This window comes from Triplophysa rosa, linkage group LG2 (assembly GCF_024868665.1).
Source record: "Triplophysa rosa linkage group LG2, Trosa_1v2, whole genome shotgun sequence".
Classification (NCBI taxonomy): domain Eukaryota; kingdom Metazoa; phylum Chordata; class Actinopteri; order Cypriniformes; family Nemacheilidae; genus Triplophysa; species Triplophysa rosa.
The window spans coordinates 6888423-6915518 of NC_079891.1; the positions used below are offsets into that span (position 1 = coordinate 6888423).

Consider the following 27096-nt stretch of genomic DNA (forward strand, 5'->3'; position numbering starts at 1 on the left):
TGCACTGTAGATAGAAATAGCTCATTCTAAGGTAATAAAAACATAACGCTTCATTGTGTAAGCTCTTTATACACCTCTGAAGACATAGTATATTGCATTTCTGTCAATAGTCTTTGAATTTTAATGTCAATTCCACTATTGTATACTGTACATTATACAGTATTTAGTTCAATTACATCCGAAGTAACTAATTAAATTACAGAAAAAATAAGAGTAATCCCTTACTTAAATTTTTTAAGGGAAAGTAATTAAATTACGGTAACTAGTTACACCCTACACTGGAATTATGTTATGAATAGAATAGAACAGAATTGAACTGTCACAGAACCACTAAGATGGCAAAAGGTCAGATCTTCAAATAGTTTATTGACAACCACACAGGAGAACAACGGGTAAGTAGAAAGTATATAAACTACTGATGAGAAGTATACTGATAAATACTGTACTTATGTTGTAGGAGATTGTGGAGGCCATACCGCATAAGATCAACAAATTGATTCATTCAGTTTTTTAGCGTGTCACCCAAAACTAAAACATTATTACATCAAATCAGTGTATTTCAACTTTGCACCTTCTTATGCAACTGCAAACTTTCTGGTCTTTGGGTCATGTGAAGGTTTAGAAGGGTTCGCAGACACAGCATGTTAGATTTGGCAACCTCTCCAAGAATCATCAGTCCTAATCCACCATCTGGCTTGAGAAAACATCTGCAGTGGACCAAAAAAGGAAAAGTAGGCTGGTTAGGCTGATGTTTCTTCAGCATCGTTTTACATCACATAGAAACCTTGCAAAATACATCCAACAGATGCTTTACGCTCCAGTTGTCTTGAAGTTTATCCCTCAGCAACATGAGTTGTTTGATCACTTGAGGGAGTTGAGTGGCTTTGTTTTGCACACAGTGATAGTTGAGAAGGCAGTGCCACAGCACCTGCATAACTTCATGGTCCTGTGCTTCTGCATCGATCTGTCAATCAAACCCATGATGTGAAAGTCCGCTGCGCATTCGATTCAGTGAAGAGTTCATCACTTTCATATCTGTGCTAAATTGTCCTCGGAAAGTTTGAGACCACACAGAACCTCCCCACAGCGCTACATAAACTGAACAACAAATAACATGTTTAGGAGCTCTTGCAGCGTGCCTCATAGTTCCACAACCCTGTCAACAGAAAGAGCTGAAAATGCAATACATCCTGCTGAGAGGACCGGCTTAGACCAGCATGAATTTCCAGTGATTCAGGCTGTTTAGTGCTGGTTTGGTCCAAGTCTGGCTGATGGATGCAACCTATTTAAGAGCTTGTGGGGAAACCACAAACAAAACGAAAAACATTTTTGCATTGAGAAATATAGAACCAGTAATGTATGAGTCAATGCAATATGACTTTTAATCTGTGAAGATTTAATCCGGGAAACGTTTATTTATTTTTATTATGATCAATTAGCTAAATAAGTGTAATGTGGAAAATAATATAAGAATAAAATAAAATAAAAACGTACGGTATTTATAGCATTCAGTATTTTAAAATATTTATGGGTGTTTCTGCAACTACGGGCACTTTTATAAATAAAAAAAATCAACCCCTGTGAATTTTATTTTAATCATCAGCATCTGAAATACATATTATAGGGTCAACAAAAGTGCATGGCGTCATTAAGATTTTAATCTGGAACATGTTTATTTTGATATTTGTAATTTAATGTACAGGAAACCTTGAAAATGTGCTGCGGTAAATACATGTTGCGGAAATGACCTTTTTTTCTAATATGGCAGCTAGTAAGGTCGAACGTTACATTAGTTTTGACTCTTAGCATCTTAATATACATGAATTAAACAGTAATATACATGTATTTTTAAAATGTAGTTCAAAGTAAAGAATTACTAAGCTGCATGGTAAGGACACACAATAAATACTGACACAGAAAATATGATATTTACCTTATATTTTTTGGATCTTGTGAGTGAGGTAGTGAGGTGGCCTAATCTGTCAGCAATGTGCTCATGTGGTAATTTCTGTTTCCATAGAAACTAGACTTGTTTGTCTTAAAACTTCATTATAAAAGACTCAAAAGTGTGGGTCAGGCACATTTACTTCTTAAAATTATAAAAATGATCAGTAAAATATACAAAAACATGCACGATGCTGTAAATTAACATGTATAGTAAACAATTCCATTTGAAATAATGTCAAATTGTTATTAAATTATCTTATTTTACGTATCTTAATATTGTGACCAGAGTTGTGGGACATGAACAAAAACGGGGTTCGGCCTATAAATGCTATATAATTTTACATTAAATCACATTAATCATTAATTATATATTTTTTCAAGGTGTGTGATGACACTGTGAATATATTTATAAAGCGTCATATGACAAATTTTGACAAATCTAAAAGTTCACTGCTGGGACTTAAAAGTGCCCGCAGTTGCAGAAACACCCTTACATGCATTTATACCCAATTCATCTTCATCAGGAATTTGGGTCATTCATGAGAGTTAAGCAAATTAGACATTTTTAAAGTGAACCTGCACAGAGACTTCGTGACGTTTATATGAACTGCACGGGTGCATGGTTCGTGACACAACCAGCACAACGCTGAGACAAAAAAAAGAGTTCAGTTGAGGTCAGTTATCATCAATTGACATTTGTCTCCATCTTGTGGTAGAAAGAGCAATGGATCAGCTAATCTTTTGCAGCTGCAGTGTAAACTACTGGAGAATTTACACAGATTAAAACATCTGCATTGACATCCTATTAATAAAGTCGTTTAAGCGAGGAAGACAGCAGAGTTTTCATACCCTTCTTCCTTGTTTGTACCTTTCAATAAAGCCAACAAATCACTTACTTTCACACAAGCAAAGCGCCGCTGGTGTAGTGGTATCATGCAAGATTCCCATTCTTGCGACCCGGGTTCGATTCCCGGGCGGCGCATTATCCTTTTTGCCCATCAACGTGTTTCTGGATACATGGTATTGTGTGTGATGCTAAGAACCCATGACAAGTATAGAATTAACACAGAATCCACCAAAATTACATGTAAACCTCTTTGAAGCTTGACTTTTTGTGCGCTTTGTGGTTCGTATGCGCTTGCGCAAAGGCATTTCCGGTCCGGTTCCTCCGCCATCTTATGTCGCCTTTCCATTGTTCATAACTGGAGTGAGCCGAGGCGGCATTTCACATTTACTCTCATTGTAACCCGTTTGGTGGAGAAATAAGGAAGCAACGACACTGGAAAAACGGAAACACCGGCGGAACTCGAGATCATCTCAGAATATACACAAACGGATTTTCTCTCAGGGTTCGGTGTCTTAATTAGATCGGGGAAATATGATGGACGACGAGCAGCCCAAGACCCTGTACGTAACGTTATATATTTCTGTGATAAGCAAAGAGACAGATAACTTAACCATTCACTATGGGTACTTTCCATCATATTCTTTGCCAAAAGTATATCCTTCGTAGTTAATCTGCGTTAATAAAAACCTGGAGTGTGATGCTAGGGAACTACTTCCACAAAGCAGACGTGTACCTTATGCGCCTCTAACAAAAGCTCTGCTGATTGAAATAAAACATTCACGTTATGATTTATTTTCGCCAAAGACCATCATAGATTAATCATAGTCGCGTGATTTAAAAGCATCGCGTATTTGCTTGTGTTAAGTAACGTAACGTTTCAGGGTTATTGTGAGAATTTCAGCAGGCCGGAGCAAGGCCGCTCTCGCGCGCACTTCACAGTGCGAGTGTGTGAAGTTGCCTTGTACTTATTGAAAGCTCATTGTCGTTAGACAAAGAGCCAGACGACTTCATTCATTGTCGTATTCATAACGCGTTGCTTTTACACAAAAAAATGGACACATCGGATTGACACCGCCAGTGTGTGACTATTCTAACATGTGTGACGTTACGTTGTAAAAACAAAGACTGCAAAATGGGTAATGTCACTGTTGGTTTATGAACGTGAAGGGGCTTTTGTCGCTGGTTACTCGGTGTCTGTGCGAGCGCTGTTATGTCATCCTTTTGTTTGAAACTTGCGTACATGATTATAGTTCACAATACTACGTATGTACGTTTTTTTTTTTACTTGAATCCCCTATGCCATGGGTAGTCTTGCCTAGACAACAAATCCTTTGTAATGTTTGTTTGCCATAACTCAACTGGACGGCACTGACCCCACGTGTACATACTTGCAATCAATAAGCAAATTATTGGTTTGATTATACGTTTTTTTTTTGTATTCAACGGTTCATTTACTTTGTCATGTGCTCTCTTTTGTAGGTATGTTGGAAACTTGTCACGCGACGTGACAGAAGCTCTTATTGTGCAACTCTTTGGTCAAATTGGCCCCTGCAAGAGCTGTAAAATGATTGTGGATGTGAGTACATTGTTTGATTTCCATTACTTTTCTTTTTAAAGTAGTAGTTCACTAAAAAAGAAAAATTCTCTGTTTGCTCACCCCCCATGCCCTCACAGATGTATAAGACTTTATTTTCTTCCTTTAAAAAAAATAAACGCTTTCGTTTTGATTTAGACGGCAGGTAATGATCCATACTGCTTCGTGGAGTTCTTTGAGCACAGACACGCTGCCTCCTCCCTTGCAGCCATGAATGGACGTAAAATAATGGGTAAGGTAAGCTATCGTATCTACAGGGTGAGTTGGGCTGGGACGGGAGGGTGGGACAGTTAACATATTTCATGTAAAGTGTGTTAAACCATTTTATTTGCATCGCTTTAAACAGTTATTCTGAGGTCAGCATCAGCCTCTTTCCTGGATGATCAATATGAACTGAAGAGGGAGATTTTGATAGTGTTATGATGTTAATAATTCTAGTCTCTATGCTCAGTTCATATGCATAATGTCACGGTTGTTGTTTTGTATGCCCTCATCCACCAAAAGATTCATCTCAGGCAAGACACTCATTTTCCACAGATGCTGTAAAATAGGCAGGGAATTCAGTATCATCATACCACACCAAATGTAATTTTTACGGCATATAGAATAAGACGGCATAAAACATTAGTTGCTCTTTTTTCTTCATGTTTTTCATAAATGTTCCACATTACCTCCTCAAATACATGAGTCCGTTGTAAAGTATACATTAGAGGCAGTCTTTCTAGCTTTTTACGCCCCATTCAGTTTCAAATATTTTATCCTCAACAGGTAATGAAGGACCATTTGAGGAGTAATACAAGTTGGTAATTTCACTTGTTTTGTAAGTCCCTTGTTATTTGGACCTTTTTACTACCAAGATTTTTTCCTGTTCAAATAAGTTCTCAGTAGGACAGTAAAGTGTGAATTATAAGTGTCGTCAGGTCTCGCTTCTCTCAATTGTACAATCAGACACGCATTGTGTGTAAGGAGTGATGTATTGACAGCTAAATGGAAAGCAGCAAGTTAAGTGGATCTGTATGTTTTCTAACCTTTGTTTCAATGTTTCTGTCCTGCCTTCCCGATGTTATTCTGTATAGGAGGTGAAGGTCAACTGGGCTACCTCACCAAGCAGCCAGAAAAAAGACACAAGCAGTAAGTTGCTTTCCATCTTCCATTTTTTCCATATAAAATATAACGTTGCAGACATCTGTTGGGCAATTAAGTGGGCTTTGCCTTTTGAAATCGATCAAAACATGGCAAAAGATTATTTAAGCGCCTCTTAAAATGAGCAATATTCAGTCATTCACAAAAGTCACAATGAGTTTTTGGGTATTTTTAGATCACTTCCACGTCTTTGTCGGAGACCTCAGCCCAGAAATCACCACTGATGACATCAGAGCCGCCTTTGCACCTTTTGGGCGGATATCGTAAGTCAATGAGGGAAAACAAAATGCATTTGGTTTTGTTTTGCGAACCTCTGTATTCAACTCAAACATTTTTTCAGGGACGCTCGTGTTGTGAAAGACATGGCAACAGGGAAATCTAAAGGTTATGGATTTGTCTCATTCTTTAACAAATGGGTGAGTCCTAATCCCAATCAAGACATGCAGGTTTGAAATGGGTTTTATAATCCCAAAAGCCTGTCGTAGATCTATGCTGATGTTCTCGTTGTGCTGGTTTTTGGCAGGATGCTGAAAATGCCATTCAACAGATGGGTGGCCAGTGGTTGGGCGGCAGGCAGATCAGGACTAACTGGGCCACAAGAAAACCCCCAGCACCAAAATCCACCTATGAAAGTGAGTTCTTATTCATAGTGTCAAGTTTACGCTAGTGTTCAGATGCATGATTGTGTAATCTCATTGAAATCAAATATGTTGACTCGCAAGGAGACTCATGAGTCATGAGACTTACTAAAACGAAATATTTTTGTCACCCTAAATGAGCACAACATTTTTATTCATAAGCTGCTTTTTGTGTTTTTTTTTTTATTTTAGCAACGAACACCAAGCACTTGTCATTTGATGAGGTAGTGAATCAGTCTAGCCCCAGCAACTGCACTGTTTACTGTGGTGGGGTCAGTACAGGCCTTACAGGTGAGCTTTTTTCTTTTTACAAAATCTTTTTGACATTCAAATTCAGGCAAATTTGAATGGAAAAGTAACAATAAGATGCTCCTCCCTATTTTTGTCTGTTAAAGAACAACTCATGAGACAGACCTTCTCTCCCTTTGGCCAAATAATGGAGGTTCGAGTGTTTCCAGACAAAGGCTACTCATTTGTGAGGTACGCCAATAAAGTGTCATTATCATCGCATTATTCACATCGTGATGGTTACATGAGAAATGGCAGAGGCTCATTGTGAAACTCTTTATTTCTGCAGGTTCAGCTCACATGAAAGTGCAGCTCATGCAATAGTATCTGTTAATGGCACATCTGTAGAGGGTCACCTGGTGAAATGTTACTGGGGTAAAGAGACCACGGACATGATGAGCCCCATACAGCAGGTGCAGGTACCCCAGGTGAGCAGGAGCATGTTTTCTATTTTCGTCCTGTGTTCTGCTCTGTATAGAAAGGTTGAAGAAATAGTTCACCCTAACATCCGTGGTAGGAATAAAAATTACTATGATGGTCAAGTCAATGGGGACCATTTTGGGGTGAACTATTCCTTTAAGAGTATTACATACCTTGACTGTTGCTTGTAATAAAGGTATATTGAGTATTTTGTAGCAAGCCTATTATTTTGACTTTATTTTATTTGACTTTTAAAGCAGAACAAAGTTGGCTTTGCTGCACAGCCGTATGGTCAGTGGGGACAGTGGTACGGCAATGCACAACAAATTAGCCAGTATGTCCCGAACGGCTGGCAGGTACCTACTTACGGCGTGTACGGACAAGCCTGGAACCAGCAGGGCTTCAAGTAAGCTACCAACATGCTTCAGCAACTCTTTGGAACTCTTTGACATAATTTTGGTCTTATATCGAAATTACTTGAACTTAGTGATATAGAACTGGAATTTCGGAATTTGAAGTTGAAGTATATCGTAAAGTGGTTTATTTTGCATGTACAAAATGTGACCCCATTTTTTGTAATACGTTGTTTTCTACATAAAATCATTCCACAATGTAAACAACATTTTCTAAAAATATTAACTTAATATCTTTAACGTTGGTGTTTCACCACTCCTAAGTGACATTTGCGTTGTTTGTAGTCATTTACAGGCCGGTGCTGGGTGGACCGGTGTTGGCGCAGTGAGTAACGGAGGTGTGGTGGAGCCAGCACAGGGAGTCAACGGGACCATGCTAGCCAACCAGTCCAGCATGGGCACCGCAGGATACCACACACACTGATGCGGCAATGGACAACTCCAGTCCTCCACTGCAGCTTCAGCAGGGATTTACACACAACCTCCCCCACTAAACCTGGTCTGGGGAGGTAGTGTGCCATATTTGACCCTCTCCACCTGTAAACTTGCTCATTTGGGTGGACTATGAGGCTAATCTTGTCATTGTTGGGCCTTGAGTTGGATTAAACACACCCTGATACACAAACACACATTCGGACACATTTAACACGCACCCACGTAAATCCATAAGTCTTCGGCCTGGTCTCCGACTGACTTAATTGGAAAGGACTATGCCATTTTTAACTCAAAGTACTATAATCGAATAAAATCAACAATAACTGCAACTTTTCCATTTTGCTTTTTTTTTTGGTTTGTTAGAGCGATTTCAGCTGCTGATTTTGTAATATATGATGCTTTGCCTTTTCTTTTTTGGACTTGCCATTTTAAAAGCAACATTGTTTTCTCGAGAGGAGCGATGACACCATTGAGTTGTGTGAAATGTCAACTTTTTTTTGTTTGTTTATAAAATTAATAAAATGGATGTCAACTGTTGTATTTTTTAATTAGACATTCAATTTCTCAAACTAAACCAATTGCAGGGATGACTGCCACATTTTTTTTAAAAGGCAGATAAATATTGCACAATATTAATACGTTTTCAAAACAAATTTGATGTTACGCAAATTTTAGGTATTTTTAATTGTTTTGCATTCCACTTTTTTTGAGCGCGTTTAAGTACAATATACCTTTCTGTATGTAAATAACCAGACAACTGTGTTCAACTGTTGGGACGCTATATAAACTCAAATGTTGATTATGGTTGCTTGCTTGCTTGCTTCTTTTGTAGGTAGGTTGGTGGGTGGGCGGGCAGAGGGGTTTGGGCTTCATCTGAATTATACTTTGACATCACAGCTCTGTTAAACGCTGGTCCGTGTGGTTCTTAAAGATTCTTCCAGGGAATTTCTTGTGGAAGAACTTGCCTCATTGCAATGCAGTGCAAAGATCCAGAACATTTTTCCTAGACTTACTATAATTCTGTGTATAAAATCTAAATATCAACTTTTTAATTATTTAGTATTATGACAAGCCAGAATGGATCAGAATTTTGCACTGTTGCCCATTGGAGTGTCAATAGATGAGACTGGTTGTGTTGCCTTATTTTGAGTTGATTTCATACGAGTAAACTGAAGAAACATAGGCAGTGCCTAATAATAAGTTGAGAGGTTTTGTTTTGAGGATTTAAAAAAAGAATGTTCATCATACTACAATGTGTTCTTGCTTTGACTCATTAAAATGCAGATGCGAAACAGCATTCCTGTCTGTCCTGTTGTGTATGCTCGAACTGGATTTTCTTATATTAACTTGTGGACTGAGAAGCTCCTTATCCTCTCTCAAATCTTTGACGAGAGAAACAATTTGTGCTATTGGTTCTTTGAGAGATCTTGCGGCAGCTTCTTGTATATATTGTTTTATTATTACAATTACATTATAAGGAAGTACAATGACACTTAATATTTCATAAATATATAAGCACTAAAATAATTTCAAGTTTCACACATAATTCATTTGTTTCACATGATTATCCTAAAACATCTTAAAAGTGCAAAAAAAGTAGAAAAACGTAGCAGCGACATCAGAAAATAATTGACCAAAATATTAATGACCAATGTGAGGAAGTCTTCTCAGTCGCTAGAGACTTCAAATCCCAGAATGCATTTGATTGGTGTGCGTGTGTCCAATCAGGAGGCTCGTTACAGTTGCGGCAGAGTGTCTGTATGTAAGAAGCAATGGCGACGGCTACTGAAGATCTGCATTGAATCTGAGCGCTCCAGAGGTTGGCGCGTCTCTCATCATCACACATTTACATCATTCATTTATGATCATACCGTGAACGCATATTCGAAAGTGATTTTGATGTTTTGTTAAGCTTATACTGTAGTACTGTAAAATAGCAGCGACATTTAACATTAACCAAAACCCAGTTTTACAACTGTGGTCATTAGTGTTCTGGCAAGGATTTGAAGATGTGTTTAAAGTACGTTAATTGACTGCCTTCAAATGTTTTTTCGTATTTGTTATTTAGGTTTACGTTACATGTTTGAATTGCTATAAACTATGCCAATAACTTATTTGTCCTGGTGTTGAGATGAGAGTTTTGGACAATACATATTTATTTATTCGTTAGTTAATTAATTAATAATATTCATTAGGTATTACACTAACAAAGCGAGTACCGTGGTGCTACTATATTATTAGCGTCATATTCGGTACTATCAAACCAATACCAGGCTTGTTGGTACACGACTATGGCAAATGCCTCTCTATATAGAAATATCATGATTTTACTTTTCACCTTGAGTTTTATCAATGGTTTAATTGTAAGAAAAGTGAAGTAACCATGCTTTTATTTTTGGTAGACTGATTACCATTTTTTTATTTGTATTACCACTTCAAATAGCATGGTTAACTAATAGTTACTAGTGAGATAAAAACTTTATTGTTAAATAATGGTTCATTTTTGTAAGGACTACCAGCGCTTTATTGTGAAAGTAAATACTTTAAATCTTTGTTTAAGGTTTCCTTTTGTTATTAAAATTCACATGTGTTGCTTTCCATCGTAGTGTATGTCATAACAAACAAATGGCCAGCCCTCTGGTAAACTCCGGAGTACCTCTGGCGACTCAGACCGTGGTTTCTCCTGTCACCCAAACCTCCAGTAACACTTCTGGGAAACCTCGGGACAAACCGAAGACGCCCTCTTTCCTGTCTAACCTGGGCAAGGCTACCCTAAGAGGCATCCGCAAGTGCCCTCAGTGCGGTGTTTACAATGGCACCCGTGGCCTCAGCTGCAAGAACAAAGCTTGCGGAACCGTCTTGAGGGTTGGAGTTCACGGGACAGGGCGTTTAAAGAAAGGGGCGTCTGAAGTGGTTCAGGTCGTTATGGACGGTGGAGGCGGCAGAGCCGGGGGGGCTCAGGTGTTCTCGATACGTCAACGGGGGCGTGGTTCTGAGCAGCGAGGCTTTGTGGAGTTGGTCCCCACAGACACAGCCATCACTACAGCTGACGGGACCCTGCTGACCCGCCTCAACCTCGGGCGCTGTTACATGCCCTCGTGCCAGCAGAACCAAAGCGAGTCTTTGGTTGAAAGCGGCCAGAAGGCACCCAAAAGTCCCTGCACCCACGTTAAGCAAGCGATGGAGTGTCAGACTCAAGCCACACCGCTGCCGCTCAAGAGCTCTGTGCTGGAGGCCCTAGTGGCCACGTCTCAGGCCAAAGAGGAGTTGTGGAGGCTGGCGACAGAGACACCCGGACCTCTAGTGCAGCGGGTCTCCAAAGGTACCCTGATAGTGAAATGCCAGCCGGATGATACCCATCCTCTGGGACTGCTGCATCTGACGGTGGGCTTATCTGGAGCTAAAGAGAAGAGCGAGGGTTCGGTTCCCTTTCGCTGTGCATGTCACGTTCCCACTGTCAAAGGGGCATTAGGGCCGAGGAGTTTGGGTCAGCCCAACCTCAAGGACAAAGACAAACCGCACAGTTTACCTGAACACTGCCTGCACTTCTTCGCTTGCGTTTGTGCCTTTACAAGTGATGAGAAGCTGGCCTTTGAGTTTTCAGCTTTTCTGAACTACAACTTGAATGGTAAGATCATCTTTAAGGTTGTGTGCACCCGGACAGAGCTCTGTTGCTCAATATCTATGCATCAGAGGTGATTGTCAGCATTACTTGTGTGTATGTTCAGGAGTGCAGGATTGGACAGACGCCACAGTGCTCAGTATATCCGAATCTAAGCAGCACATTGAGCCCTCCATCTCTCATCGTTCCAAGAGACTCAAACTCATGGAGTCCTCTACTGGTAAGCCCAAGATAATGGTTAGGACCACTTTTATGCCGTATAAGGTTATACATTTATACCTTCATGTCGTACGAAACCTGTATATGACTGCTTCTGTGGAACACAAAAGATGATATTTTGAAAAACGTCTCAGTGGTTTTGTGTCCATACAATGTAAATCAATGGGGGCCAGTGTTGTTGGTTATACCAACATTCTTCAAAATATATTTTGTGTTCTGCAGAAGAAAGAAAGTGATACAGGTTTGGAATGACATGAGGTTGAGTTAATGGGTGAACGGTCCCTTTAAATATGTTGAGCAATATTTAATAATGTAACCTGCAGGGAGTGAGGAATGTGTTGTAAGTGACAGTGTTTAGACATGAAGGTCTAATAACGTCGATTCTACAGTATGTGGTCCTGCACGGTTCAAATCTGTTTTCCTCTTTTATTCTTTGTCTTTCCGGACCTCCCACAGCTTCCTCTGTCTCGTCTCCATCTCCTCTGGCTGTCAGAGACCCTTCTGCACCCACTCTAAACCAATGCAAGCCCACTCACAAAAATCACTCCAGTTCTGCTGGGCTTAAAAACCCAGGTGCTGCCAGATACTACTCTTTTTCTTTGACTGTATTTCTGCTTTATTCCATCTTCATGCTCTTCCCTTCCCTTCTTGGCCTTTCATTTTCTTGTGGCCTAATTACATAACCACTTTTCTCCGGGTTGTTTTGAGATATTTATGATGATTTCACCCTTTTAAGTTTGAAAATATAGTAGATGGCTTCAATTAGTTTTTTCAGAGTTTGCCGGTTGTGGGTTTTTAATGTCTTTTATGTGATCTGGTGCAGGAAGCAGCCAACCAGTGGATGAGACTCGCGTGTCACTGGGTTTCCAGCAATGGTTGGTCAGCGTCACTGAGAGGATCCATCAAACGATGCACTTCCAGTTTGATGGTAAGACCATATTAGAGGAAATCTTGATAAGATTGTGTTTGGCAAATGAAGAAATTGCTAAATGTACACTGAATTAAACCCAGACGGATAAAGGTCAATCAGAAATGGATCTTTTTATTTTATAAACTGCATGGTGCAAAAAAGCGTAGTGACTTTAAAGCAGGACCTAAGAATGTGTGCAGGTCACACTTAACCATAAAAACAAAAACATATATTTTCAATGAAGAAACAACCGTGTATTTTCAGGACCATTTTTTGTATTGTAACTTTTTGACAGTTTTGCACCCCCCCTTCCCTTTATGTACAGTACATCCCTTTATGACAGAAATAGTAATCCTGTCTTGTTACATTTTTTTATTTAAATGTACATAAATTAAAGGCACAAATATTACATTATATAAACAAACATTACTTTTATAAATATAACGCAATTGATAATGTTATTATTTTTGCATTTGTGTAAGAATTGTATAAATACATATAGAGATTATGAAGTGGGTGGGGTGAAATATGACCTGCACATATTCTTGACTTTGCTATGTGAATTTTTTCTATATGTTTGTAATAATTTTTAAGGTTTTCTGACATCTGTTTACATTTGTCAGATGTAAATATTGAGTTGATGCTGATCATATGAACAGGATGTTATGTACATGATGTTGATATTACATGAACAGGAAAGCCAGAGCCACTGGTCTTCCACATCCCGCAAGCTTTCTTTAACGCCCTACAGCAGCGTTTGTCATTGGGCTCAAAGAAGAGAAGACTGCCCAACTACACCACCAGTGAGTCAGTTCTTCAATTAATTCTCACCTCTGTCTTTCTGAAACCTCGTGTCTCCATATTTCGCATATTTTTATTTTATGCGTTTTTACATTTACATTTTTTTAAACTTTTACTTTGATCCAAAGCGACTTACTTTGCATTATACATTTACATAGACATTTGTATCCAAGTATGTGCAATCCCTGGGATCGAACCCATGACCTTGGCGTTGCTAACCACTGAGCCACAGGAAAGCCCTAAATCCATAAATGCCATAAATGATTATTATTAGTCACCCTTTATGTTTGTCACTGGGTTTTGCAAATATCTAACCAATAAAAAGTATTCAAAATTGCTTGTCAACTTTGACATCCCCGTATTTAATCATTTCAAAAGTGAAGTGGCTTTTCCATTTCCTGAAAAACGGTGATTAGGACATACAAGGTTGCAGAAGGACAGCGATGATATGAAATAATGGTTATAAAACAAGTGGTTCTTGTTCTGGATGCTGATCAATGCAGAATTTCAACCCTGCTGTAAAAGTAAACGTCTTATATGTTTCAGATTAAAAGTGCCTTGAATATATTTTATCCTATGTTCATCCTTTGTTTTTGTTTTTCTTGTTATTTCTGTATCTTTAGCATTTGTGCGCAGTGATGCTTTGCCTCTTGGCTCTTTCTCTAAATACACCTGGCACATCACCAACTTGCTACACGTGAAACGCATCTTTGATACACCAGAGGTGTGTACTTCTTTTCTAACTGATTTTTCTGCCTCACCTCAGTAATATCATCTATATCATGACAGTCTCTAAATGATGACATTCTGTTTGATCAGTTACCCCTGGAACTCACTCAGAGTTTTGTGAAGAACAGCGATGGCTCCTATTCACCATACCGGTGTCGGGATAACCCTTCTGATTCTGGATCAGATGCCTGCAGTCAGTTACGCTCTAACAAGCCTCTGCCCATCAGACCACTGGAGCTCTGCACCTTTCTCAGAGCGGGTGAGTCTGCACATATTTACGTTCACTTAAAATATTTACAGATTATTAATCATACTTGAAGGTTTATGAGCCTGTAATATAGAGATTTTGGTTGAGATCTTAGTGAAGAGAAATGCATCAGTCTGTTGATGTTTGTGGTCTTCAACATGAAAATGATTCGATTAATGTCTTTTAAATTATTAATTACATTTTGCATAATAAAACCACACAAACAAATGGCTATATTAAACATTTCCATCAAACAGATGGGAGACTGAGACATAAAGGGATAGTTCACCCAAAAATAAAAATCCTGTTATTATTTATTCACCATCATGTCATGCACATGTCTGTATATGACACTTTTTTCAGTGGAACACAAAAGAAGATATTTTGAGAATTTGAGAAGTGCTTTTGTGTCCATACAATGGAAGTCAATGGGCGCCAATGTTGTGTGGTTACCGGCAACATTCTTCACAATATCTTCTTTTGTGTTCTGTGGAAGAAAAAGGCAGGTTTGAAATGACATGGGTAAGTAAATGATGAAAGAATTTTTGGGTGAACAAACTTTTTAACTTACCTTATAGGTATTCTCCATATGACACTGCACAATGCTATATAACTGACACACTGTGCTACTATATCTCGGGTACATGTTCTGCAGAGCACACAGATCCTGTGCCCTTTGTAATCGAGTGGATCCCAGACATCCTTCCACACTCTCAAGTGGGAGAACTGAGAATCCGGTTCGAGTACGGCCATCAGGTGGGAGGAAAACCTGAAGGCAGCAAGAGCTCTGGGATGGAGAAAACAGTGACGGATAGCAGCCTAACCAAGTGAAGATGAATTTATCCCCAGTCACAACATAGAATGCTCTCATTTCAAACTCGGTTTCATATAAGCATTTTAATGCACTTATTTGGTGTGTTTTAATATCAGCAGAGCAGTTTTATTGAAAACTGTAAGGAGCTACTCAGGAAACCTTCACTGTCATTTTACAGTGTAGTGTACATTGAACTGTTGTTTCTAAGGTTGTTATCCAAATCATATGGTTAGAATCACTTAACACGTAAATTGCATCACGAGACACTGTTTACTGTGTTCATGTAAATATACAACAAAATAATAATAATGTAATAACAATGCGTATAATGCTGTACAATAATAATAAGTTATATGTTCCATATCACAGTCAACTATTTCTTTATTGCAATAGACTTTTTGCAATACCTCATTCTCACTTTTTTTACTTTCAAAAACAATTTTCGCAGTGACCTGGAACCAGCTGGTTTCAAGGTGTTTTTTTTGTAACTGTTAAGTTCACCACATTAACCATGGACATGTTTTTATCCATTTAACAAGCAAATATTTAGTTACAGTACATCTGTTATTTTATCATTTAAAACCTAATTAATATATTTGGTTAAATTTTGCTTGTGCTGTCTTTCAAATAATTGCTTGTTATTTATTTGTTTAACTAAAGCAGTGGTATAACATTCATCTTTAGGTGTGCAAATGTAAACTTTTTATTTTGGATGCTTACTGAATACAACTTAATGTTAATGTCACGCAACAATGTATTAAACCTGCACAATGTTTGATATTGTCACAATTTTTGCTTAGAATATATATCATGAAGGTGTTATGACTCACGATTCACAATAAAAATGATTATTTCAGTGATTCAAATTATGTCCAGTAAAAGTTCTGCTGAAATGTTATTTGCTTTAAACGTGCAAGGAACAAAAATGTGAATCGTGTGTTGTCTTAACAGGAACATTTTTAGTAATAGCCAAAAATACATTGTATGGGTCAAAATGATAAATTTGTATTTTATGCCCAAAATCATTAGGATATTAGGTAAAGATTATGTTCCATGAATATATTTTGTAAATTTCCTAAATATATAAAGACTTTATTTTTGTGAGTCGATGCAGCAAAAACGCCTACAAACCTCACTCGCTGCCAGCTCTTTGGGAATTACCCACTCAAGTTTGGTATCTATTTGATATTGTTCTATCCTAACAAATCATATATCAATAATAGAAAACGTTTTTGTTCGGTTTACTCGATTTCGAAAAATTGACCCTTAAGACTGGCTTTGTTGTCCAGGGTCACAAATAGGTATGTAAATTAAATATAAATTAAAAGTTTGCCTATATATTTATTTACCCAGCTTTCACTGTTTTAAAGTATTGTTACAGCTGCCTCCTGTGACTTTTTAAACTACAAACTAAACCACTTTTGATCTGCTTACTATTTCCTGATTATATGCACTGCTATCATTATATGTGCCTGTGCTGAGTGTAACTGTTAAGATGGTCATTGTTGATTTACAACTTATTGACGTTAAATTATTGAACGTTAAATAAAACGCTGTACTAAGAATTGAATGACAGCTGATCCCCTAACAAAAGCACTTCAAGGAATCATCATTAATACTGTTTAACTTATTTTTGTTGGTTCAGATATTTTTTAGTTTGACTATTTTACAATATTTAACTTTTTGTTTACTTCTACTTTTAGGTTTTTTTATCTTTCCTATTATTGCAACAAATAAAAGATATAAGATATAGCTAACAAATAATAAGTTCAAACTCACACCTTCAAGAACAACCACAATGAATTCTTTCAGTCACACCGGAAGAAAACCAACCTGCTATATGGTTTAGACTAGATTGTCTTTACCCTACCTGACAAAAAACTGGGTCAGAGGTGTTAAGTCACACCACAAAACACTACAAACTAAGGAAGAACCACCACAAGAAAGTCTTCTGCATAGTTTCTGAAGAACTTCATGAAGTTGACAGATGAGTGCTCCATGGTTTACATAAGACTTCACTATACTTAGCATACCAGAATAAAAGTACTATCAAACAAACAAATAAATAAAATGCATAAGATAAAAGGTCAGTCGACAAAACAAACATATGAACATACATTATTGTATGTATCATTAATCTCATAATTTCAATCTCGTTTTCTCTTTACCTGACGATACTGTATACTGCTTTTATTATTATATTTATACATTTACAGTAGAATATATTTATACGTTTTTTAAAAGCCCACTTTCACGACTGGCTAACCCTATTGTATAGATATTAACAACCATAATGTTTACGGTTTCACACATTTTTAAATGGGCAGTGTGCAGTAAGTACTTAAAATATCCCACTGCACTGTTGAACCTACACTCCTGTCCAGCAGAGGGCGGTAATTACACTACTAACGCTCTTTCCATTACTGTGACACTAACACTAACAGGAAGAAGACGGGCAGAAAATAAACAAAAGACGAGCTCGGCTTAATAAATGTTTTTAACGTTAACTAAAACATTTTAACCACGCTTTTGCAGTCTTCAGGTTGATTTATTAACAAGGACTGTGCGATCGGCCATGAATCCCGACCTATCGCTGCGAGTGAGCGTATTCTCCGAGCAAGGAGGAAGGAAATACATGGAGGATTTAACAGAGGTGATCGTGGAGCTGGAGCCCAGTGACGACGAGCTGCAAGCGGCCGGACACACCGACCCAAAGCCGGACCAGGAACCTGATGCGGAACGCGACCCGTCGGACTGCATAAACAAGCCGTTACCCGTCATGGTAACGTGGAGAAATACTCTGCCGTCTGATGCGAGCGACGGTACGGAGGAGCACCAGAATGAACCGGCGGCGCCGCAAAGCAGGAGATCGGTCGGCTTCTTCGCTGTGTTTGACGGGCATGGCGGGCGAGAAGCAGCGCTCTTCGCTCGCGATCACTTGTGGGATTTTCTAAAGAAGCAGCGAGGCTTTTGGTCCAAGGATTACCGAAAAGTTTGCACCGCAATTCGCAAAGGTTTCATCGCTTGTCATCATGCAATGTGGAAAAAGCTGCGTAAGTACAGTCGGGTGTATTTTTCCATGCAAACATTGCGTTTGATTGATTGGGTGCAGTTCCAATATTCTAGGTCTTTTATCGTTGTAAGATCTCCAAGCCGTCTACCGTTCGTGGTAGGGTTTTTAAATGTTTCGGGACAGATTATTTAGAATAAATACGATGGCCGAGATTATGCAATACAGCGGGCAAATACACTTTTTGAAATTGAGCGCCACTCATTTCTATTTACAATCCAAGGAAAGGAAGGAAAAATTCTGATGGAAGAGCTGCAGTGTGCATGTGCAAAAAGTATTGACAGGCGTGTGTGTGATTTACTCAGACAAGACTCTAATACAGACAGTAGTTTTGCAAACCGTCTGATAAATAAAACAAACGCCCACTGAATTAAGTAGAATAGTAAGTTCTTTAGTAGGGATGTAACGATTCACTCAGGTCACGATGCGATGCGATTCACGATTCTGATCTCACGATGCGATTTATTCACGATTTATTTTTACAAAATGAGTTGAAACAAATTAGAAATGAAAAACTTCCCTTGCATTATTTCTTAAATGCTTCACGTTTCTTTGTATAATATTTTTTTTTATTTCAAATAACAAAACTAAACTGCAATTTTAAAACAAATTAATAATAGAAAAGGTATCTTTAATATAAACAAACTAATACTGTCTGTGCTTTTCTTGGATTTTTTTGCATTTAAGAAATATCAGCATGTCCACGTTTAGGTTTGCAGTGAACATGGCGGCCCTTGCTGTTCAAAAAATGTATTGCGATTCAGTTCACACCTCAACCGATTTGAATATTCACACATTATAATCGATTTTCTACCGGCTCACGGTGAATCGTTACAGCCCTATTCTTTAGTAAAACACAATAGAAGATACATTGCAGAATGTCAAAGCAGTTCTTTTAATCACAATGAGATCAAATGACAGTTGTGCTCTCAAGATCCATAAAGAACCACAAAGGCCTGTTTACACCAAGGACCAATAAACAATATAGTATGTGACCCTGGACAACAAAACCAGTATTATGGGTCAATTTTTCGAAATTGAGATTTTTACATAATCTGAAAGCTGAATAAATAAACTTTCTACAGATATATGAGTTGTTAAAATAGGACAATATCTGGCTGAGATACAACCGTTTAAAACTCTGGAATCTGAGAGCGCAAAAAAATCAAAATATTGAGAAAATCGCCTTTGAAGATGTTAATCAGGGGCACTGTGGCAGACCATCTACTCAAAAAATAAAGTTTTTATATATTTAAGGTAGGAAATTTACAAAATATCTTCATGGAACATGATCTTTACTTAATATCCTAATGATTTTCGGCATAAAAGAAAAATCGATAATTTTGACCCACACAATGTATTTTTGTCTTTTACTAAAAATGTTCCCGTGCTACTTAAGACTGGTTTTGTGATCCAGGGTCACATATATAAAGTTATAAGAAGCATTATATTTTAAGAGAATAGCATATTCTACACCACAACAAGTACTAACAATTATAACAACAGAACAACAATGTTTGTCATTACTTTGAGAGTGATTTTGTTTTGGGTCTTTTTGAGTTTTGGCCTTAAAATCCATGAAACTTTTGGCGTTTAAGCTATCGTTGTAATTATCTTCATAGTTATGTTTTTTGGTGTGAATGGGCTTTAAATGTATTTATCTATGCTCCAATCTTACAAACCAAAATTAACTTCCGGAAAAAAGTCTTCTCAAGCTTGTAAATGTCATGGGAATTTTGACACAAACATTTGATCATTAGCAAAGCATTCGGATGAACTGGTTAAAATGAGTTTTGCTTTATGTTAACCCTGTGTCTGTTCTTCAGCTGAATGGCCAAAGACATTAACAGGCCTGCCCAGCACCTCGGGCACTACAGCCAGCGTGGTAGTCATCAGAGGGGACCACATGTTTGTGGCTCACGTTGGGGACTCATCTGTCGTGCTGGGCGTGAGGGAAGATCCCTCCGATAAAGTCATCAAAGCTGTGGAGGTCACACAAGACCACAAGCCAGAGCTCCCGAAAGAAAAGCAGAGAATTGAGGGACTGGGAGGCAGGTGAGAGGCGCTCGCAATGACTCCGGGATAACATAGATTCATAGATTCTTTAACAAGTGAAAAACACGTTTTTCTGTTCTAAAAGCCCGATTTCTTTTTCTTTGACTTTATTTGTGTTCATGTAGTGTGGTGAAGAAGTCTGGAGTGAATCGTGTGGTATGGAAGAGACCTCGACTAACTCACAACGGCCCTGTAAGGAGGAGCACCCCGATCGACCAGATCCCCTTCCTCGCTGTGGCCAGAGCTCTTGGTAAACAACAGGGCACTTCATTACACTTTTAACTCAAAAGTAATGCAGTGTCAATTTTATCACATTGTAGTTGGTGTCGTTTTTTTTTTAAGGTGACTGAATTTGTTAAACTGGTATTTTGAAGCATGGTAAAAACGTTTTTTATCCCGCGAGCGGAGCTGTCTGATGTCAGGAAACCATCCTGTTGGGAAACGCTGGAAAACCATTCTGAAACTGATGCAAATGTTTGCAAATTGCTGTGAATGTGTCTGTGCAGGTGATCTATGGAGTTACGACTTCTACAGTGGAGAATTTGTGGTGTCTCCAGAGCCTGACATCAGTGTGGTGACCCTTGACCCTAGACGTCATCGTTACATCATCGTTGGCAGTGACGGGCTGTGGAACATGGTGCCGCCACAGGAGGCGGTGACTGTGTGCCAGAGCCACGATGAATCTGTGGTACGAATAACTTTAGCAAATTTTCATCAACCACTTTGCATCAATAGTTGTTCGTTTTTGTCACTTGAGCTTTAAGAGTATGTATGTTTTTTACTTCCCCCAGGCACATTTCGGGATGTCGGTCGCGCGGCGGTTAGGCTGCCACGCGTTGATGCGCTGGCGTCAGCGGATGCTCCGTGCAGATAACACCAGCGTCATAGTCATAGCCCTGCCTGAGCCTGGAAAGGCCCACCTACCTATGCACAGAGATGAGGTCATACTCAGCCTGACCGAGGGCCCACACTCCGACCTGGCAACAGGGTCTCGCTCCAACACGCCACTCATCAAGGTAAATGCAAAAAAAGAGTCACGTCAGCCCTTTTTAGAATGCATATTGTTTTAAAGCATGGAAAATAGAGCCCCCTGTGAGCAAGCCAGAGGAGATAAAGAGAATATAAAGTTATAGAATAGCTATAAGCAACAGAATAAAGATACAAAGATGTCTTGATGTCGCTTATACAGAAGCATTAGGTGTTTATATTAAGTAAGTATTCTAGATAACAAAAGAATAGTTCACCCAAAAATGAAAAATCTCTCATAATTAAGGCCACATCCACACAAAACCAGAGCTTTTTTCCTTTTCACAGCATCTTCTCAAGAAATATCAAAATGATGTAGTATACATGCCAAATCAGTATGTGGCGCTGTAATTCTGCCACAGAGATATACTAAAAACGGAGAAGACTTGGAGCATGCGCATAAACTTTGCACGCTGGGGTGTTGACATCATCGTTTCAGAAAATATACGGATCGGCTGTACACACGAAAACGCAAGGGTGGCGTTTTCAGATTTATCCACTCTGGGACCACAGGTTTAAAAAAAATAGCGGTTTCAGGCTCCCAAAACGGCAGATTCTTCTGGACGAATTTTAACAAATATTGGGACAGTCACTGTCACTTGTCCGACTGGGTCAGTCCTGCATCCTCACAATAGATTTTGTATTTTGCATGTGTTTTAAAGGGATAGTTCACCCAAAAATGTCAATTCTGTCATGAATTACTCACCCTCAAGTTGTTCCAACCTGTATAAATCACAATTTGTTCTGTTGAACACAAAGAAAGATATTTGGAAAAATGTTAGCAACTGACATTTCTGGGGCATCATTGACTTCCATAGTGGAAAAAAATATTGTATATATTTTTTGTTCTGTTGAACACAAAATGAAATATTTTGAAGAATTTAGGACAACAAACAGTTCTGGGGCACCTTTGACACCATTTTAATTTCTTCTACTATGGTAGTCAATGGTGCCCCAGAAATCCCAGTTGCTAACATTATTCTAAATATCTCTCTTTGTGTTCATCAGAACAAAGAAATTTATACAGGTTTGGAACAATTTAATTCATGAACTATCCCTTTAAAGCCACTTTAAATATTAAAGCGTACGTTAAACCGAAACATAACTAAATTCAGCAATCGTTTGCTGTTTGAGCAGTTTTTTTGTGTACAATGCAACACATCAATCTGCTTTTCAGAGACCCGCAGCAATACTGAATTGAGTTGCGACCTGTACATACATATTCACATTAAATTATATCAAAATGCCTGTGTTGGATGAGTATCCTCGTAAACATAGTCTGTTATGTGTTAAGTGAATGTAAACAGTTGAGAAATAAAATGCATTATATTGCATTTCTTAAAGTGACAGCGGAGTAATAAACTTGTCTGTTTTTAATGTTCATCATAAAACAAAGAACAAAAATCACAAGTTGCTCTTGATTAACTTTTGTAACTTTAATAAGGTTTAATCTATATTCAATTGAAACAGGGAAGACTATCAGTAAATTATGAGAGCATTTTATTTTTGGTTGAATTATTCCCCTCAAAGAAATAAATGCAAAAGATTGCCACTAAATGACAAGTTTGCGGCTGCTAGTTGGACAAAAAGTAGACATTGCAGACAAAAACAGGAGTTCATGAAAAGCCTGAACTTCAAGAGATGCCCTTACACTGTCCAGACTCAGTCATCAGAACCGTACAGATAAGACCTTTCACAGAGTTCCTCTTTATGTTAGCCACACATTGGCAGCAGGCCCACGAAAAGAGTCCCAACTCTTTATCTTTCACTCTCTTCTCTCAAACACTTTCCCCATTGAGGCCTCTATTGTCAGAGCGGTTTCGATGGAAGCCATGTCTGTGCGTTTGTGTGTTCGAAGCAGGGCTCCACCGGCTGCTCTCGGCTGTTTTGCTTTGCTTTGGGTTGTGGAGCTGGAGAGTGGACAGATGTTTGTGTTTTTAATCCTTTTAAGTGGAGTGGATTTGAGGTTTAGGGAAGCTGCTTTGATCTTTTTTCCTGTTTGGCCTGCTGGTGCTATTATGATTTTGATAGAGGGGAAATAAAGAACAGGGCAAGGGAATGCAAAAGAGCAGCCACGCCACGTTTTCTCTATTGTAAAGCTGTGATGAAGTCCAGACCTTGCATTCGGTTTATTTGTATTTTGTCTTTAAGGCATGTCATAGAGTTGTTGTCGTCATTTGTTTGCAGTTGAAATCGTTTCCAGGTCTGTTACACTTTTTAACTGAGAAAGGAGAAATCTATAATTATTTACTCAGCCTCATGTCATTGAGAATTGGAAAGATTTGTTTTCTTTTTCGCAGCTCTGCGTCTTACAGAATTTCATGCTGAGTCCATATTGACACGTGTATATAAAAGTAATATTTCAGCATATGTGACAATGATTTGCCAGTGATTTTAATTCATTTTAAATGAATTGATTTTAAATAAGTTTTAGCACAATGCAATGGAAAGACCAAGAGAGTGATGCTTTCTTCTCCCAGAAATAATGTCACGTAAATTGTGTTTTTTAAATATAGTTTAACATAATTTTAATCGATTTTGCAAACTTTAAGCATTATCGTATCGCATATTGCATTGCTTAGCAAGTTATTGCATTTTTCTTCAATATCATGCTGCCCCAATTTTCAGTCAATCATTTTTTTTATTTCAGTTTCAGTCTGTTCCTTACAAAAAAGCAATGGTTTGGCTTTAGAAGACTCGAAATGTCGTGTGCGAGTCGCTTTGACTACTTTTATTGTCTTTTTTGGTAGTTCAGTTTTTTTAGTATTGAAAAGACTAGCATAAATTCTCCAGAAATCTTGACACACATTTCCTTTTCCATAGAAGAAAGTTATGCAGGTTGAAAAAACACATTAAGGGGTCAGCAATTCTTGTCAAGAATGTACCTGCTTGTTTGTGCGTTTGTTGATAAATATAATGTTGAAATTTCAAAGTTCGCATTGTTTGTGTTTTAAGCCAGTTTAAAACTGACTAAATATCTGAAATAAAACCGCAGTTTTGGAGATAGGTCTAACGACGATGCTATTTTGAGGAAAAGAACACTGTATTTTTAAAAAAAATATTTGTCAAACCCAGAAACAAACAGGCAGTGTGACCAATAGTAACATGAATATGATAAATATACTCATCATGAAAAATGAGGTTTCTGCCCAACAGAAAGTAATATCTGTTCCTCTCTACAGACCCCGGAACCAGACCTCTCCTTAGCCAGCAGTGAAATTTTACCAGCCCTGGAGAGAAGAAACGGTCTGTCAGGAGTTAATCAGGAGTTAGCAGAATCTGCTTTAGATAAAAACCTCCCTTACATTGAGCTCTTGGACCGAGCTGCCTTGACTCTGTGCCCCAGTGGAGACAACTGGACACTAGAGACGCCACTACCCTCCCCGGATGTGTCGAGTCCGGTGGGAAAAAGGCCCAGACGCAGCCCTCTCACTCCCAGCAGCTCTCGACGGAGGACTGGCGAGCGCTCCGTACCCAAACGCAACGGCACCAAGAGTCCCAAACGCACACCCAGCGTCCCTATATTACAGCACCGTAAAGCAACCCTCTGCGTCTGCTGAAGAGATCAACACAAACATGAAGGGACATATAGGGATCTACATTCTGGTGTTTCTATATTCTGCATGGTCACATTAATAAATAACCGCCTTTGTTTGTGTCTTTGTGCCACTGTTTGAGTTTGTAATCTATGATTTTTCAGTCCAGTCTAGTTTTCTTTTGAACTCTTAAATGTGTGAATGTGAGAGTTGAGTAAAAAAATAAATCTCCCTTTTAGCTTTCAGAGTTATTTTATGAGGAAAAAATGACAACAACTGTGCATCAGTTTTCTAAAGGGTATATTTGAATCCAAAATCCCTTTTAATAAAAGAACGGCATCATTCAAGTCCATCTTTTACATTTATGCTTAAGAGATGTACAGATTTTTGGAAAACGACCAAATAGGTGGAGGTACTATGAACTATATTTTTGTACTTGTTGTGTTTTTAACATTTTCAAGATACCCATATTATTGTCTTGACCCATGAGCTTGTGTGTTCATTTACCTATATGCCAATTTACATTCTTTGTGTGTTACATATTCAAAATATTATTATTTAGGGTATTTGAATAATATTGTTATGTTGAAATGTTTTTTTGAGTTGCTCCATTTCCTTTTTAGAGAGCATGTAATTTGACAATGACCAAATTAGAGACAACTCTCAAGATTATGGGGCTGTTTTACTCTTAAGGAAAGTTGCATGTTCAGTCATTTCCTTCAGAACTGTTTTTTTTTTGTTGGGAATTGTTTGTTGACTATGATGCAATCCAAATTTTCATATGTATTTCGATATTGTAACTTATTTAATATCCTTTTATATCAATAATGTCAGTTAGTGTAATGCAGAAACATCTTCCAACACCAGTAACAGAGCTAAATATTTGGTTATAAATTGATGGATATGGAGGCTTTTTACTAGACTGTACAGCACAATTTTAGCAAGATGTTGTTGCTCCATGAATAAATGGTATTAAACCTTTGCGTAGTATTTTGATCTGTAGCCAATTTCTATTTGGAATATTATTAAGTTGAATGATAATGGCATCATTAAGTTTGTTGGATTTACATTGAAAGGTCCTAAAAAAATCTGAAAGCATTTTTTAAAGGGATAGTTCACCCAAAAAGGAATTTCTATCATCTTTTAATCATCCTCGTGTTGTTTTAAGCCTGTATGACTTTCTTTCTTCTGCACAACACAAAAGAAGATATTTTGAAGAATGTTGGTATAGCCGAACAACGGCGGTTCCCATTCACTTCTTTTGTATAGACACAAAACCAATGCAAGTCAATGGGGGCCAGGGTTGTTTGGTTACCAGCATTCTTCACAATATCTTCTCTTATGTTCGGCAGAAGATCATCATGCAGGTTTGAAATGACAAGAGCACTCAAAAACGTTGGATTAACTTAATTTTATTATGACACCCATTTCCACACAATTTAATTGGTTTATCTGAACTTAAACTGGGTGAAATCTTAAATTCATCTACTTATTTTATTTAATTTCAGAAGAATGTAATTCATTTGTGTTAAGCCAAATAAATGTGAGTGCTTCAGTGTGATACTTTTTAAAAAATAAACATATTTTTACCACTTGTAAGGTACGGTGCTAACAGGGAACACCAGAGGGTTTACTGCATTTGCAGAGTATTTACTCACTGAGTAAAGCTGGATACATGCAATAATGGCATAAATGTGCTCGTCCCCAACCTAAATAAAACCTTTACTCTTCACCACACTGATAACCCCCCAAAAATTCAGAAAACAGAAAATCTGAATTTTAACATTACAGAACAGTAAACACTAACAAGTCTCCTTATCTGCAAAAAACCCCCCCACATAAAATAGCAAATCTAAATCCAGTCAAAAGAGCAAAGCATGCTGGGAACTCAATCCGCTGTGTAGTTTCAGTTAGTCAATGAAAATGATTCATTTTGTCCCAACACAAATGGACTAAGTTATGTCAAAGAGTTACCTATTTACGTCACTATTACACATTGAAGTTGTGCTTGAACAAGAAACCAATACAAATGTGTTATATCAAACTATATTGATTAAGTAAATCAAACAACGAATAAAAATCATTTTTTTCAGTGAGGATGAGTAAACGATGACAGAATTTTCATTTTGGGTGAACTATCGCTTTAATGTTAGCATCCCTAATTTCTAACTTTTGGGGAGACGAAAACAGATATATGAGAGAAACAGTCATTCTTATCAGACACTGGTAAAACTTGTCACTGTGTGATTGTTCTCTTCATACTCTCATTCCCAGTTGAAAACAATATAAACTTTCCATTGTAATATCCCAGTGGTCTGAGCAAATAGGCCGATTGAATTTCT

The 27096-nt window shown here is 38.1% G+C and overlaps 3 protein-coding genes and 1 non-coding gene across 5 annotated transcripts; all 4 read left to right on the forward strand.

Moving 5' to 3' along the window:
- Nucleotides 1-2858: 2858 nt before the first annotated feature.
- trnag-ccc (transfer RNA glycine (anticodon CCC)) lies at nucleotides 2859-2929 on the forward strand. Its single transcript has one exon. It is a non-coding gene; the product is annotated as a tRNA-Gly (tRNA).
- A 194-nt stretch (nucleotides 2930-3123) lies between these two features.
- On the forward strand, nucleotides 3124-9022 carry tia1 (TIA1 cytotoxic granule-associated RNA binding protein). The gene is made up of 12 exons (XM_057321391.1): nucleotides 3124-3354; nucleotides 4274-4370; nucleotides 4527-4625; nucleotides 5465-5519; nucleotides 5707-5794; nucleotides 5872-5947; nucleotides 6055-6163; nucleotides 6362-6460; nucleotides 6565-6649; nucleotides 6747-6885; nucleotides 7135-7283; nucleotides 7576-9022. The coding sequence occupies exons 1-12, from the start codon at nucleotides 3326-3328 to the stop codon at nucleotides 7712-7714; spliced, it is 1164 nt and encodes a 387-aa protein (XP_057177374.1). The 5' UTR covers nucleotides 3124-3325; the 3' UTR covers nucleotides 7715-9022.
- A 447-nt stretch (nucleotides 9023-9469) lies between these two features.
- On the forward strand, nucleotides 9470-16032 carry lg2h2orf42 (linkage group 2 C2orf42 homolog). 2 transcript variants are annotated; one of them, XM_057321370.1, is made up of 9 exons: nucleotides 9470-9544; nucleotides 10332-11353; nucleotides 11454-11567; nucleotides 12023-12139; nucleotides 12390-12494; nucleotides 13172-13279; nucleotides 13901-14001; nucleotides 14097-14265; nucleotides 14909-16032. In XM_057321370.1, exons 2-9 carry the CDS (start codon nucleotides 10351-10353, stop codon nucleotides 15082-15084), a joined length of 1893 nt encoding a protein of 630 aa, XP_057177353.1. In that variant the 5' UTR covers nucleotides 9470-9544; nucleotides 10332-10350; the 3' UTR covers nucleotides 15085-16032. The 2 variants fall into 2 exon arrangements, with proteins under 2 accessions (XP_057177353.1, XP_057177360.1); XM_057321377.1 differs by lacking the exon at nucleotides 12023-12139.
- A 1470-nt stretch (nucleotides 16033-17502) lies between these two features.
- Nucleotides 17503-25735, forward strand: ppm1db (protein phosphatase, Mg2+/Mn2+ dependent, 1Db). The gene is made up of 6 exons (XM_057328703.1): nucleotides 17503-18120; nucleotides 19964-20192; nucleotides 20318-20442; nucleotides 20699-20880; nucleotides 20984-21208; nucleotides 24401-25735. The coding sequence occupies exons 1-6, from the start codon at nucleotides 17643-17645 to the stop codon at nucleotides 24776-24778; spliced, it is 1617 nt and encodes a 538-aa protein (XP_057184686.1). The 5' UTR covers nucleotides 17503-17642; the 3' UTR covers nucleotides 24779-25735.
- The last annotated feature ends 1361 nt before the right edge of the window (nucleotides 25736-27096 follow it).

Excerpts from the sequence above, each read along its gene's own strand:
- ppm1db (XM_057328703.1), top strand. The coding sequence starts at position 17,643 with ATGAATCCCGACCTATCGCTGCGAGTGAGCGTATTCTCCGAGCAAGGA. Across the intron at positions 20,443-20,698 it reads CGCTGTGGCCAGAGCTCTTG|GTGATCTATGGAGTTACGAC; the intron begins GTAAACAACAGG and ends GTGTCTGTGCAG. Across the intron at positions 21,209-24,400 it reads CCAACACGCCACTCATCAAG|ACCCCGGAACCAGACCTCTC; the intron begins GTAAATGCAAAA and ends TCCTCTCTACAG.
- tia1 (XM_057321391.1), top strand. The coding sequence starts at position 3,326 with ATGATGGACGACGAGCAGCCCAAGACCCT. Across the intron at positions 3,355-4,273 it reads GACGAGCAGCCCAAGACCCT|GTATGTTGGAAACTTGTCAC; the intron begins GTACGTAACGTT and ends TCTCTTTTGTAG. Across the intron at positions 6,650-6,746 it reads AAAGGCTACTCATTTGTGAG|GTTCAGCTCACATGAAAGTG; the intron begins GTACGCCAATAA and ends TTATTTCTGCAG.
- lg2h2orf42 (XM_057321370.1), top strand. The coding sequence starts at position 10,351 with ATGGCCAGCCCTCTGGTAAACTCCGGAGTACCTCTGGCGACTCAGACC. Across the intron at positions 11,568-12,022 it reads ACTCATGGAGTCCTCTACTG|CTTCCTCTGTCTCGTCTCCA; the intron begins GTAAGCCCAAGA and ends GACCTCCCACAG. Across the intron at positions 12,140-12,389 it reads TGCTGGGCTTAAAAACCCAG|GAAGCAGCCAACCAGTGGAT; the intron begins GTGCTGCCAGAT and ends GATCTGGTGCAG.